We start from the raw sequence: 12,171 nt of genomic DNA, 5'->3' as shown, positions 1-12,171 counted from the left end.
TTAACTCACTGTGAGTCTCATCAGAGTTCTCCTTATAGCAAGCTTGACATCCTTATTCCTGAGACTGTAAATAAAAGGGTTCAGCAAGGGCAGCAAAAATGTACAAAATACACTAAAAACTTTCCCCTGGTCCAAAGATTCATTTGATGATGTTTTGATATGTGTAAGCACACCAAATCCATAGAATAGGGCAACAGTTATTATGTGAGAACTACAGGTGCTCATGGCTTTGGACAAACCTTTACCTGATGACATCTGAATGATATTTAAAAGAATCAAAGCATAGGACATTAAGATAATGATGCTGGATCCAATGACTACCATGCTGACAACAACAGAACTCACAAGCTCATTGGCATAGATGCTGCTGCAGGAGAGCTGGAGAAGGGGGAAGATGTCACACACGTAGTGGTTGATGATGTTAGAATCACAAAAGCTGAGCCTGATCATAAACCCTGTGTGAACCATGGCTCCAGCAAACCCCATCAAGTATGAACCAAACATCATCAGGGAACATCTCCTAGGAGACATGATGACCATGTACAATAGGGGTTGACAGATGGCTACATAGCGATCATAGGCCATGGCTGTCAGGACATAGCACTCAGAATTGGCAAAAAAGCAGAAGAAAAACAGCTGAGTCATGTATCCTGTAAAAGAAATTCTGTTCTTCTCTAAGACAAAACTCATTAATGTTTTGGGAGTAAAGACAAATGAATAGAATAAATCAATGAAGGACAGGTTAAAGAGAAAAAAGTACATGGGAGTCTGCAAGTTTGAATTCAGGAAAATGAGACTCATTAAACTCAAGTTTCCCAGCACAGTGGCTACAAAGTTCACTAGAAAGATGACAAACAGGGGCATCTGGAGCTCAGGATTCTCTGTCAATCCAGTGAGAATGAATTCTGTCACTGAAGAGTCATTCCCCATAGCCATTTGTGTCACCAGTAGATCTGTAGGAACAGTAGGAAATGATCACATTAACAGGGACCTCTGTCACTGACTCCAAAAGGACAGATAGAGCCAGTTGTTACTCATTCATGGTTGTCTTCATCCACTGAGCATAATATTCAAAGAACATTATTTCTCATTCCTCAGAAATCCCTATTTCTTCTTTTCCTATCTATAATGAGCGTCTACTCTGAGAAAACACTGACACAGTTCCTAAAGTCTTTAAACAACCATCTCAGCTAGTCTGCTGGGATCAAGAAGAAATGGATGTGCCAATGAAGCAAGAACAAGCAGGTGAAAAATGAACCCTTCCTCCTTCCATTATCCTTATCTATACTTCCAGTAGAAGGTGTGGCCCAGATTAAAGGTGTGTCTTCTAGCCTCAATATCAAGATTAGAGGCATGTATCTTCCTGCTTCAAGATCTGGATCATGAGTGTGCCCTCCTTTTCTGGATTATAGTTCATTCTAGTTATAGTCAAGTTGACAACCAAGAATAACCATCAGAGAAGTATATAATATTATGCTCTCCTTGATGACATCTCCCAGGTTGAGTGAGTCCCTTAACGGTAAAAATAATAGAACATGTGTTTATATCATGTAGTGTGGATGTAAACACTCTCTCTTTAGAGACTCAAAGTACTACTTAGTTTGTGATTTCCACCAGGAATACCTGTTCCCTGAGCAGATTATTGGGTTGTTCCCTTCAGAATTCTACTCATTATGCCTTGCACAACTTAGCCAGAGAAAAATCCAGGGGCATATTCACTTTTCATTTCCAACAATTTTCTGAAACCCATGCAATTGCATCAGTAACTATGAGTTCATAGATAAACATCCTACAAAAAAAGGTTTTGGAACAAAGGGTTGAGGGGCAAGGAGTAGGCACTCAGGAAAGTTTGAGTTTAAATCCAGATTTGGAGAGAAGAGGGATTCTATGAGCAAGGGACATCAAGATCATGATGGGAAAATCTACAGAGACAACCACATCAAACTAGTGGGAATTCATGAACTTTAGACCAATAGCTGTAGAACCTCATTGAGACTGGACTAGGCCCTCTGTATAAGCCAGACAGTTGTGTAGCTTGATCTGCTTAATGGGTCCTCTGGCAATAAGAACAGAGTCCATCCCTAGTGCATGAAATGGCTTTTTGGAGCCCACTACCTATGGTAGGACAACTTGCACAGCCTTGATACAGGGGGAGGGGCTTGGACAGATACTGCTGACTCCCCATGGAAGGCTTACCTTGTTGGAGGATTAAATGGGCTTAGGTTAGGGGTGAAGGCAGGGAGGGATGGGAGGAGGGAAGAGAGATGGAATCTGTGGTTGGTATATAAAATGAATGAAAAAATTCCTAATAAAATTAATTCAAAAAAAGAATGAAACTATATACCAAAATTGTGATTTCTCTAGCTTTGCTGATTTATATTTACATATCTACATTTCTGTAGATATCTATAAAATATGGCTCATAAGGGAGGGTCTGGATTATGACCCAGTGATAGAAACATTATTTTGCATATGTAGAACTTGAGGTCTAATCTTAGCACTGTAATAATGATAATAGTAATATGAATCAAAATAAAAGAGCTACTGTATCATATTATTGTTTTAATGAAATTCAATGATCCATATAATGTAGCATGTAAGACTGTCCTAGATGTATAAAAAGGTGCAATCCCCCTTCCCTGTTCCATATCTTTATACAGAAAAACCAGGGTTTCTCTTCTTCATCACATGGATATTCAGAGGATGTAACTATATACTGTGTTACTCTCCTGTGTAACACAGAATGAACGTCATTTCTTGGCCCTGCTCATTATTGTATGCCAGTATTATAATCCACATCATTGCCACCAACATGCCAGTCATGGATAATAAAATTTCTCTAGACATTCTAATATATTCCATGGGCACTATTGAGGCCTAGAAAACGATGTGCTGGTAACAAAAAGCCTTTCTGACTTTTAAGTTTTCTCCCAAGTAACCTGGTGTTATTCCAATAGAATAGACCTTGTAGACCACTTGACCTTCTCTCTAATGCAGACAATGATATTCTGTCCGGATAATTTCCTCTACTAGAATAGACCATTACAACAAAGAACTTCCTTAAGATAAGTTGTAGATTATGGAATCATACCCCTCAAAATCAACCAGAAAACAGAAATACTGTTCTTCTCAGTTCTGTGCCTCTATGTGTAAGTCAGCTGACCATAAAGAAATGGTCTTACCTTCCCTACTTTATAGTGAATCAATAGGCCTCCATTCGAGAAGGTGTCTTGGCATGTACTTAGGATGAATGAGTATGACACAAAGGGGGCAAGAAGAATCAGAATAGACAGGCTAAGCGGGTTTTATATTCCAAGTTGGTAATTAGTTCCTACTTTTTGTCCAATCACATTTATAGACAGCTTTTCATTCTCTCTCAGTCTTAGCCATAACATGAAGATGTAAACAACCATCTTATTAAAATAAGAAACACAGAGCCAATGTAAAAGAGAAAGCCAAGAGGTCAGAACTCAGAGCTAAAATCTTACCTCCTGCAGTGCTCCTAGCTTCCCCGAAAGAGAGCTACTTCCTGTGTCTGTCTTTAAATACTCTTTCTGTTCTGCCTTCTCATTGCTTGCAAACCCAAACACATGACTGCCTCGTCACTGCCTGTAAGTACCACCCTCCAGGTATTAAAGGCTTATGTCTCCAATACTGGCTGTATCCCTGAACACACAGAAATCTATCTAGCTCTTCTAACCACCACGCTCTTGCTATGGCTCTAATAGCTCTGGCCCCAGGGCAACTTTATTTATTAACATACAATTAAAATCACATTTCAGTACAAATAAAATAACACCATAATAACATTGGACAGTTTTTCTTGATCTCTAAGTTTTTGGTCCCAATAGCTCCTATTTGAACAAAATAATCTAACATATTTCTCTTTTATTAATCTGTCTTTTGTTTTAACAGTGTGAGACTCTGTCCACATCTTAGCATCTGTCTGCATCTTAGCATTTAAGAAGCTGAGCTGAGGGATTGCAAATCAAGGCTATATAGTAAAACACTATTTTGTTTTGTTAATAAAAGAGGGGAAAACAACAGTTTGGATTAAGAAAAGAAGAAAAAACACAGACTGGGGAAAGGAAACAATGGTTCATGATCCTCATAATAGCAGTGGCAGGAGATAATAGACCACCTCTGTCTATCTTTATCATGGTAAAATTGTGCAAGTGAGTCACTGGTCTAATTGTACTTCTGCAGCCAACATGGTTGTATCCTGGAAACATGGCTAGGGTGGTAAGGTACTAAAAAAGGAAAGACACACAGAAACAGTCACACAGAAAAGATGAGATGGGATAGACCAGACACTCTAATGGAGGTGCGCCAGAAATAGCCTGGAAACAAAGCTCCTATATTCTATACATCTGAATCAAGGATACAGATGTACTACTTATACTGTATTGCTGTGAAGAGACACCATGACCAAACTAACTTATAGGAGAGTTTATCAGACTTAGGGTCCAAGATGTTAGAGTCTGTGAGCATCATGGTGGAGAGCACAGCAGAGGGCAGGCAGGGATGGTGCTGTGACAGTAGCTGAGAGACTGTACCCTTATCCTCAAATAGGAAGCAGAGAGAGACTGGGACTGTGATGGGCTTTAGAAACTTCAAAGCCCAACCCCAGTGACACACCTCCTCCATCAAAGCCACTCCTCCTAATCCTTCCCAAACAGTTTCACCAATTGAGGACCATGCATTCAAATGTATGAATCTATGAGGGCCATTCTTTTTTTTGTTTTGTTTTGTTTTTGTTTTTGTTTTTTTTTTTTTTGAGACAGGGTTTCTCTGTGTACTTTTATGCCTGTCCTGGATCTCACTCTGTAGACCAGGCTAGCCTCGAACTCACAAAGATCCACCTGCCTCTGCTTCCAAAGTGCTGGGATTAAAGGTGTGCACCACCACAACCAACCAGGCTGGGGGCCATTCTTATTCAAATTACCATAGTGAGTTTATTGTATAAAGATAAAGGAGGAAGCAGTTTTATTCCATACAGCTGAACAAGGAAACAGGTTGAGCTAATCTCAGTTGGAGTTTGCTGTAGAGGGGCAATCTCAGACTGTAAACATCTAGGAGGAGGAAGGTATAAGAAATAATTTCTGTCCATATCCACACACAAACCAGAGCAAGTCTTTGCCATTTCTCTGAGATTGACTCATGGAAGGTTTGCCATTCCCCTGGGTCTAAGGCATTCATGTACTTGATATGGCTGTGATAGTGTCAACAACAGGCATTCACTTGGGAAGTCATCTGCTTCCCATACTCTAAAGCCTGGACTTCTACTATATCTACCTCCCAAACCATTTTATTTTGTACCTATTGATGTGCTCAAAACTCAAACAAAGTTTAAAACTTTTATGATGACCAGGGAATCTCTTGCACCATTCTTCATTTCTTCTGTTATTTTCACACCATCCAGGCAGCTGGTGAACTATCTAACATCAATACCTCCCTCTCTCATTGTCTTCGTCTGGCCTCCAAAACCAAGAGGAACTGCCTCCTTGAAAGGTATGGACCCCTCTTACTTGTACACACTTTGGGGACTCTGTCTTATGTTTCAGGTATTCTGTCAGATTCTAACTTGATCTCCTACTACTCACCAGCATTGTGTTTATAAATAAACTTTTCTTGATGTTTCCCACTACCAGTTTCTGCCACTATTATTGTAACTAGGAATTCAATGATATCAATATTCTTGTTACTATTGTCAAGTATTTTAAAATATTGTAAATTGTTCATCCATGATTACTAGGGTTCTTTGATTTACATAAATTAATTTTTTGGTTGGTTTTCACAGTACACTGCCAGAGACCATGGGAATACACAGCGGATGGCAACTAATAGTTCAGGTGCCTATCCACCAGACAAATAACTCTGTCATGGAAGAATCCCAGAAGCAAGGCTTTTGGGTTCACAGACTCTGAAAACTGGTTACTTCTGTCTATAATTTTTCTCATGTGCCACTACATTTCTTTCCTAAAGACAGCTATTGATTGATATTTTTCCCACTACTTGTGTGTTTATCTTGTGAAAATATTCCATCTACTGGGCACACATATACCTGTAGTAGGTCAGAAAGATGACTTCTCACTAAGTTGTACAAGTTTAATATATAGAAAACATACTTGGATATGCTTCATAATTAGATCTATTATTCCACTAACACTATAAAACACGTAGGCCTTGCTTTTTATCATTAGCTCAGACTGATATAGAGAAAACAGCAATTTCTGCTCAGTTCTAAGACAAGCTACACACAATTGTCTGATTTGGGTTCTCAGTGCATATTCAAACTATAATGAATGCTTCAGAAGATAAACTGCCACAGAAAATGCACAGAGACACATTCCCAGGTGTCTGATTGTAGAACCAAGGTCAGGCACAAAACAACTTTGGTGCCAGTTTCCTTGCTTGATAAAAGTCTGGATGATAACCCAGATCAATGACTAATGCCCTACACAAATTTCTCAAGCAGTTTACTCAATACATGAACTTCTAACCTCAGATTTTTAATACAAGACTCAAAGATCAGCTAACTTGTTGTTTATTGTTTAGGTCCTAATAACAATTAATCAATTAACCAAGTCCAGAGAGAAACAGTTTTATGTCCAGCTAACTGAGAAAATAGTGTCACAATTAGCAGGGTTTACAGAGGATGGTCTGGCTTTACAGCCTTCAATAAAAAGTTAAAAGTTCCCTTCCTTGTGATCTGGGGTTGCAAGCAGGCTACAAATATATATATTTGTATATATATTTGGGACACTTTGAATGCCACTGCCTGGGAAAGTGCCAAATACCATGTCCCTGCCTATCCATTGTCATGGTAAATGGCTCTGCTCCTTGTCCTTTGTTCAAGGAATGCACTGTGACCTTCAAAATATAGCTTTTTATTGCTTTTCTTTGGAATGATATATAAGAAAAGACAGAACAAAGAAAAGAAATAGAAGAAGAGAACTTGAGAGAAATAGAGAGCATGATCATCAGTACATATATTGAGTCATATTCACTCAGGTAGATAAAAATTATGCCTAAGTCCTGCTACTTGAAGGCATTTTATTTACAGCCCAGGACCAGTTCTGAGAACTGGTTTCTTGGGCTGTGTTACTACACCCTGTATTTCTCTGATTTCTTCTCAACTTATCCCAGTTTTTATGACTCTCCTCTGAGTGTAACCAGTTTCAGGTATTAAATTCCTTCTTTTCAAATGAGATTTTTTTGGGGAAATTTTGGCCCATTCATATATTGATGGACTGTCTCCTGTCATATGCAATATCCCATAATCACTACATTATATTAAGGAACCCATTCATTTCTATTCTGACCTAGATGCATATTTCTTGAGGCACTTTTATCCTTATTAGAGGTTTTGTTTTTTTTTTTTTTTCATTTTTGTGCATGATAGCCTTCCCTAGGTTTTTGGAAAGAATGCATGGGATGATTGCTCCTTATCTAGAACTTCCACTATTCAGGTGCTGTACTCCAGAAGTTTCTCCTTTTTATACATTACATTCTGCTTTCTATTTTTCAATCATTTTACATGCCATTTAAATTTGTCTTATTTCATTGTTTATTTTAAAAGTTTAATTATACATTTGTGTCAATAATGTATTAAAGGATGAAAACATAGATTTCCTCTTGAAGGAATTTGACCAAGAACAAGCCCAAATTTGAATTCTCAACTTTGCTCCCTATGTCTTCCGTCTGTCTGTAGATTATAGCTAATGGTCTAGTTCTTATCTGCTTATCTATCTATCGATTTATCTATCTACTATCTGTCTATCTATCTGTATCTATCTATCTATCTATCTATCTATCTATCTACCTATCTATCTATATGATGTCTGACTGCCCTAATGTCTCTTCCTAACGAAGGGCTTTGCTCTGTATTTTTTGAACAATGTAAAAATTCTGGCATGGGAAAGTAATGAAGGATTCCTTACAGAACCACATAGCAGAATTTTAAAGCGTAAAAGTCATTTTACTGACTCCCCCTAACTCACCCAAAATAGTAAAAATAACCTCAAAGAGGGATTATCAAGCTATACCTGCATATTGCTTTCAAATTGTATGGTATGTAGTAGCTTAAGTTGTAAAAGCTGAATATAGAAAATTCAAACTAAATATGGTGGCCTGTTACATTGTTCTCTTAATGGCAGGTTAAACAAACAGGCTCAGTATATAACAAGATATCAATCTTACCTCTTAAGTGATATCAAGATGTATAATTAACTTGGTTTGAAGACCATGAAAAGTCCATTCTCCTTGAATGTAAAAGATTTTATCATAAAATTGTATCACTATATACACTATTAATGAGAATGTCAACTAGGTCAGTCACTATGGAAATCAATACAGAGGGTCCTAAAAGATACTAAAAATAGAGTTATCATATAATCCAGCTTTATCACTCCTGGGTATAAACCTAAAAGAACTAAATTCACACAATAAAGATAACTGGATAAAAATTTGATAATTGAAGCATTATTAATAATATCCAAGACATGTGATTAGTTTATATGCCCATCAATGATTTAATATCTAAAGTAATGACAATAATAACAAAAGACTGACAGATAAGAAACAAGAGAAAAATGGAAGGATTTAGTGTTGAAAATATCTCAAACTACAGGACAGTTCTAAAAAAATCTTGAGCAGATTGATGAGCAAACTATATTAGGCAGAAAGTAGACAAATCTAGTACATAGACACGCCATGGCTAGTCATTGGCTGGAGCATCTCATTTAAACCTGCCTTTGCCTGAGTATTACAATGCACACAAAGACTTACCAGCCACAAGCTGTCATCAACTGTGTACACCCCAGGTGTTTCCCTTAACAAGAAGCTAAGCAGGATCATCTAAGGCCAAAGTCCAAGTGACAAACTAAATCCTAAAATTGTTTATAATTAGCAGTATTAGAAAAATAATGTATCTAATTGTTTATTAATTGTAAGAGCAAGGGTATAATTGATTTATCCAAACAAGAAAAAATTCATGGCTACATAGTGATCACAGGCCATTGAGGTCAACAAGTAGCATGCAGAGATGACAAAAAAGAGAAAGAGAAATAGCTGAGTCATGCAGCACACATATGAGATGGCATTTTTCTTGGAGACAAAGTTCATCAGTATTTTGGGACTGAAGACAGAAGAGTAGCAGAGATCAATGAAGGAGAGGTTGAAGTGGAAATAGACATAGGAGTGTGCAGATGAGGATTGAGGCCAATCAGGGAGACCAGGCAAAGTTTCCCACCATTGTGACAATGTAGATCATTAGAAACAGGTAAAAGAGGGGCAGCTGGAGCTCTGGATGATCTGTCAAACCAGCAAGGACAAATTCAGTCATGAAGGGGCTTTTTCCAGCCAGAATTCTTATTCTTAAAAGTCTGGGGAGACAGAAGAAATTTTCCCTGTTAAACATGCCAACACTCTGCTTTCAACTCAAATGTATAACCAGGGGCTGGTGAAAAAATCAAAGAAAATTCACCTTTGTCAATGGCATCTAAATGTACAACCACACACTCCCTTCAACCTTTCTGGTTTTTACATGCTTGAGCTGAATGCAAACCTCACAATGTCATTGTTTTTCTCTGCTGAGTAGTAACTCCATTATGTGTATGTGTATGTATCACATTTTATTTATCTATTCTTCAGTTGAAGGGCATCTAGGTTGTTTCCAGGTTCTGGCTATTACAAATAATACTGCAATGAACATAGCTGAGCATGTACCCTTGTGGTATGATTGAGCATTCCTTGGGAATATGCCCAAGAGTGGGTCTTGAGGGAGATTGATTCCCAATTTTCTAAGAAAGCACCATACTCATTTCCAAAGTGGCTGTACAAGCTTGCGTTCTCACCAGCAGTGGAGGAGAGTTCCCCTTGCTTTACATCCTCTCCAGCATAATCTGTCTTCAGTGTTTTTGATCTTAGCCATTCTGACAGGTGTAAGGTGGTATCTAAGAGTCATTTTGATATACATTTCCCTGATGATTAGGGATGTTGAGCAATTCCTTAAATGTCTTTCAGCCATTTGAGCTTCCTCTGTTGAGAATTCTCTGTTTAGCTCTATAGCTCATTTCTTTTTTTTTTTTTATTTTACAATACTATTCAGTTCTACATAACAGCCACAGATTCCCTTGTTCTCCCCCTTCTTGCCCCCCTCCCCTTCCCCCCAGGTCACCCCTCCATTCCCACCTCCTCCAGATCAAGGCCTCCCCCGAGGACTGAGATAGACCTGGTGGACTCAGTCCAGGCAGGACTGTTGGGCATTTTGATGTCTAATTTCTTGAGTTTTTATATATTCTGAATATCAGCCCTCTGTCAGATGTGGGGTTAGTGAAGATCGTTTCCCATTCTGTAGACTGTTGCTTTGTCTTGTTGACCATGTCCTTTGCTCTACAAAAGCTTCTCAGTTTCAAGAGGTCCCATTGATTGTTTCTCTCAGTGTCTGTGCTACTGGTGTTATATTAAGGAAGTGATCTCCTGTGCCAATATGTTCAAGACTACTTTCCACTTTCTCTTCTATCAGGTTCATAGTAACTGAATTTATGTTGAAGTGTTTGACCCACTTGGAGTTACGTTTTGTGCATGGTGATAGATATGGATCTATTTGCGGCCTTCTACATGTTGATATCCAGTTATGCCAGCAGCATTTGTTGAAGATGTTTTCTTTTTCCCATTGTACAGTTTTGGCTTCTTTGTCAAAAATTATATGTTCATAGGTGTGCAGATTAATGTCAGGGTCTTCAATTCGAGTCCATTGGTCCATTGGTCTACATGTCAATTTTTATGCCAGTACCAAGCTGTTTTTATTACTGTAGCTCTATAGTAGAGCTTGAAGTCAGGGATTGCGATGCCTCCAGAGGTTGTTTTATTATACAGGATTCTTTTGGCTATCCTGGGTTTTTTTTTTTTTGTTTTTCCATATGAAGTTGAGTATTGTTCTTTCCAGGTCTGTGAAAAATTGTGTTGGTATTTTGATGGAGATTGCATTGAATCTGTAGATTGCTTTTGGTAAGATTGCCATTTTTACTCTGTTAATCCTGCCTATTCATGAGCATGGGAGATCTTTCCATTTTCTGACATCTATTTCAATTTCCTTTTTCGGGGACTTAAAGTTCTTGTCATATATGTCCTTCACTTGCTTAGTTAGAGTTACCCAAGGTATTTTATATCATTTGTGGCTATTACAAAGGGTGATGTATCTCTGATTTCCTTCACAGCCTGTTTGTCAATTGTATATAGGAGGGCTACTGATTTTTTTAGTCGATCTTGTATCCTGCTATGTTGCTGAAGGTGTTTATATTTATTATATATGGCTTCCTTATATCTAAATCACACATCAGTTTTTGTGAAGGGACAAATGACATCATTGTTCCTGAAGCTAGTAAATCTGCCTTGCTACCAGACTGTTAATACAGTCAACAGAGCAAAAGCTCAGATGAAAGAAATAGAAACAGTAAGCCAAAGATATGGCCCAGTTTCTTCCTAGTCTACAAACAAGTTTTACTATTTAGGCCACATGAATGAGATGAATAGAGTCTCGATGAACTCACCCTGCTTCCCCTCAGAGAATTCAATCCTGACTCCTATATTTGTCCCACTTTCACTTTCCTTGAGGAGGATTTAGCTCTGGAATTGTCAACGCTGATCAGTGGCAATTGCAGAATCTTCTCCCTTTATTGGAAAAATAGCAAGATAGCATACAAAACGCATTCTGAGTGATCCAAGAATCACTATACAGTAGTGATCATACTACTAGTTAATCGTTTACCAAGAGGTTGTAAAAGAATTGTACAGAGCTGATAGCAGGGCCACCACACCATAAAGCACATGCCATTTTCATGAGACTTACAAGATTCTCTGGACCTTATTAGACTTCCAGAGTGAATCTCCCTTAGGACTTCCCTGTGGTGACCAAATAGGAAGGGAAGAAATAAAAGTACCTATGTTTACATCCTAATTCCTGATAATTGATATGAACTTCACACTTGAAATTATGCTGTCCCTGGAATATAGGTGCTAGGAGCCTCTGTGGTCATCCATAGAGAAGCAAACATAATTAACATCATTAATGTTGCCTAATTGGAATTCTAGATACTGTTTTATTTTTACTAAAAGTATATGTACCATATATTATTTATTATGCTGTTTCACATTTTGATTCTCTAT

General features: G+C 38.0%; 1 protein-coding gene across 1 annotated transcript; it reads right to left on the bottom strand.

Annotated features, from left to right (window-relative positions):
• LOC102908334 (olfactory receptor 8C8-like) lies at nt 1-945 on the bottom strand. The gene has a single exon (XM_076575564.1). The coding sequence runs from the start codon at nt 934-936 to the stop codon at nt 1-3; it is 936 nt and encodes a 311-aa protein (XP_076431679.1). The 5' UTR covers nt 937-945.
• Nucleotides 946-12,171: the final 11,226 nt, after the last annotated feature.

This window comes from Peromyscus maniculatus, chromosome 7, assembly GCF_049852395.1.
Source record: "Peromyscus maniculatus bairdii isolate BWxNUB_F1_BW_parent chromosome 7, HU_Pman_BW_mat_3.1, whole genome shotgun sequence".
Classification (NCBI taxonomy): Eukaryota; Metazoa; Chordata; class Mammalia; order Rodentia; family Cricetidae; genus Peromyscus; species Peromyscus maniculatus.
The sequence above is the reverse complement of the archived record's forward strand: the minus strand, read 5'-3'. Positions and strand labels throughout refer to the sequence as shown.

Excerpts from the sequence above, each read along its gene's own strand:
- LOC102908334 (XM_076575564.1), bottom strand. The coding sequence starts at position 936 with ATGGCTATGGGGAATGACTCTTCAGTGACAGAATTCATTCTCACTGGA.